Source organism: Lagenorhynchus albirostris, chromosome 3, assembly GCF_949774975.1.
Source record: "Lagenorhynchus albirostris chromosome 3, mLagAlb1.1, whole genome shotgun sequence".
NCBI lineage: Eukaryota > Metazoa > Chordata > Mammalia > Artiodactyla > Delphinidae > Lagenorhynchus > Lagenorhynchus albirostris.
Window position 1 is genome coordinate 130,228,719 of NC_083097.1, and position 2,016 is coordinate 130,230,734.

At 50.7% G+C, this 2,016-nt stretch overlaps 1 protein-coding gene across 7 annotated transcripts in view; it reads left to right on the forward strand.

The window, feature by feature from the left end:
• The window catches only part of LARP1 (La ribonucleoprotein 1, translational regulator), a 109,408-nt gene extending 107,441 nt beyond the window's left edge, over nucleotides 1-1,967 (forward strand). For 6 of the 7 annotated variants that reach the window (XM_060144086.1, XM_060144089.1, XM_060144087.1 and 3 more), the window contains 2 exons: nucleotides 85-212; nucleotides 1,736-1,967. In XM_060144086.1, the coding sequence (XP_060000069.1) occupies nucleotides 85-212; nucleotides 1,736-1,945 (338 nt within the window). In that variant the 3' untranslated portion in view covers nucleotides 1,946-1,967. The other variant, XM_060144084.1, reaches the window with a different exon arrangement.
• The last annotated feature ends 49 nt before the right edge of the window (nucleotides 1,968-2,016 follow it).

A 2,016-nucleotide genomic window follows, 5' to 3' on the forward strand; every position in this document is an offset into this window, starting at 1 on the left:
TCATACCTCCCTCTCCTGAGCCTCTCAATTCTCAACTTCGCAGAACCAAGTCTCTCTCTACCTCTTTCTCCTCTTTCCCTGCAGGTCAGCTGTATGGGCTGGAGAAGTTCTGGGCCTTCTTGAAATATTCCAAAGCCAAAAATTTGGACATTGACCCCAAACTTCAAGAATACCTCGGCAAATTCCGACGTCTTGAAGACTTCCGAGTGGATGTGAGTGGATGTCTCTCCTCTTTCCCACCCTGATTGTCCTAGAAAGAAAACTGGACCAGACATCAGGATACCTGGATTTTGATCCCAGCTGTGCCACTAGCTCAGGGACCCTTCCTGCCCGCATTTGGGCCTCAGTTTCTTTGTTAAACAGAGGGTGTGAGAAGTTGGGCAGTGAAGGCTAATTGGAGGGTGTATGGTTGCTCCTTCCTCCCTTTCCCATGGTGGATGTGGCTAAACCATCATAATGCTCTTTCCCTATTATCTCTAACCCTCCTTGCTGCTGTGCCCTAGTTAGAGGTGATCAGGATGAGTACCCAAGGTAAATGTCTTTCTGGGGGAGGTCAGTTCTAACCTCAGAAGTTTATAAAATATGTCCTGATTCTTCCCTGCTCCGCCCACTTCATCTTCTTGGAGCAGTGACTCGACAGTGACATCCAGTGGTGGGTCAAAGTTATTACTGCTGGTTCCTCTTCCGTGCTAGGTGCTTCAGGGACTCCGGAGATAAGTAAAACTTTTTCCTTCAGAGAGATTATAATGTAGTAGGGATATGCCAGTCATCTTATTCCCTTGAAACCTTTTAGCAAAAGGGCAAATAGAAGTAAATAATAGTCCTCACATTTATTTAAAAATTGACACTGATAGCGCTAGGCACTTACACTGACCTCATTTAACCTTTATAATATGAAGCAAGCAGGGTTACCGTTATCATCACTATAGCAGTGGATGAACTGGAGCCCATGGCCAGCCAGTGAGATAGTGGCAGCGCTGCTCAGGTGTCCTGACAAAAAGATGAGTCCGTTGTCTTCCATCCTTAAGGTCTTCCTCCTTTCTGGGCCTGGAGCGGGGAGTACATGGGCAGAGAATAGGAAGACCTATTGGGAGTAGAGCAAGAAGGGCTCCACTCTTGGCTCCCAGAAAGGGAAGGAAGTGTCCTCGGGGTTATTACAGGATCTTTGGCAGTGGTGAGGCTAGACTGGATCCCGGTCTGACTCTCAAGATCAGTGTCCTTTTTAGGGCCTTGAGGGGCGTGAGGCGGTCCCCAGGAGCATCTGGGCCTTCTGAGCGGAGGCATTGCAGCATATTGCATGCCACGTTCCATGTACCATCTCCTGAGCAGTGACCTCTTCTCAGAAGGGGAGCAGAAACTTGTATGGATAAAGGCCTGGGCTTCAGAGGTCGATGGGCCTGGTCCAGATTTTGTCTTTACCAGTTAAAAGCTCTGGGACCCTTGGCAAATTATTTTTCTATGCTTCGCTGTCCTCATCTGTGAAATCAGATGGTCATGTCTACATCAAAGGGTGGTGTAGACCACCGGAGTGAATGTGCATAAACCAGCACAAGGCTTGGCCTCTTGGCATAGAGATGTGCTTAATGAAACGGGTGACTAGCTTTTAGGGTCATAAACCTATTCATCATCTACACTGGGAGGTAGGAAGTTAGGGGGTCTCTAGACAGCTCTGGCAAGGAAGGGGGTGTGGGTAGTAGTGCTCCCTCATCACCTCTGACTCCCTCCTCTGTTGCAGCCCCCCATGGGTGAGGAGGGCAACCACAAGCGACACCCAGTGGCAGCAGGAGGTGGCAGCGGCGAGGGCAGGAGGCGGTGCCCCTCCCAGTCTTCCGGCAGGCCCTCCGCCCTGGTCGGCCAACCCCCCACACCAGCTACCGGCCAGCCCATCCGAGAAGACGCTAAATGGACAAGCCAGCACTCGGACGCACAGACTTTGGGAAAGTGAAAAACCCTTTAGCCCTGGGGTTTTGTGGGGAGAAGGGATGGAGGGGGTAGGTGAGAGTCTGTGGGGGTGCC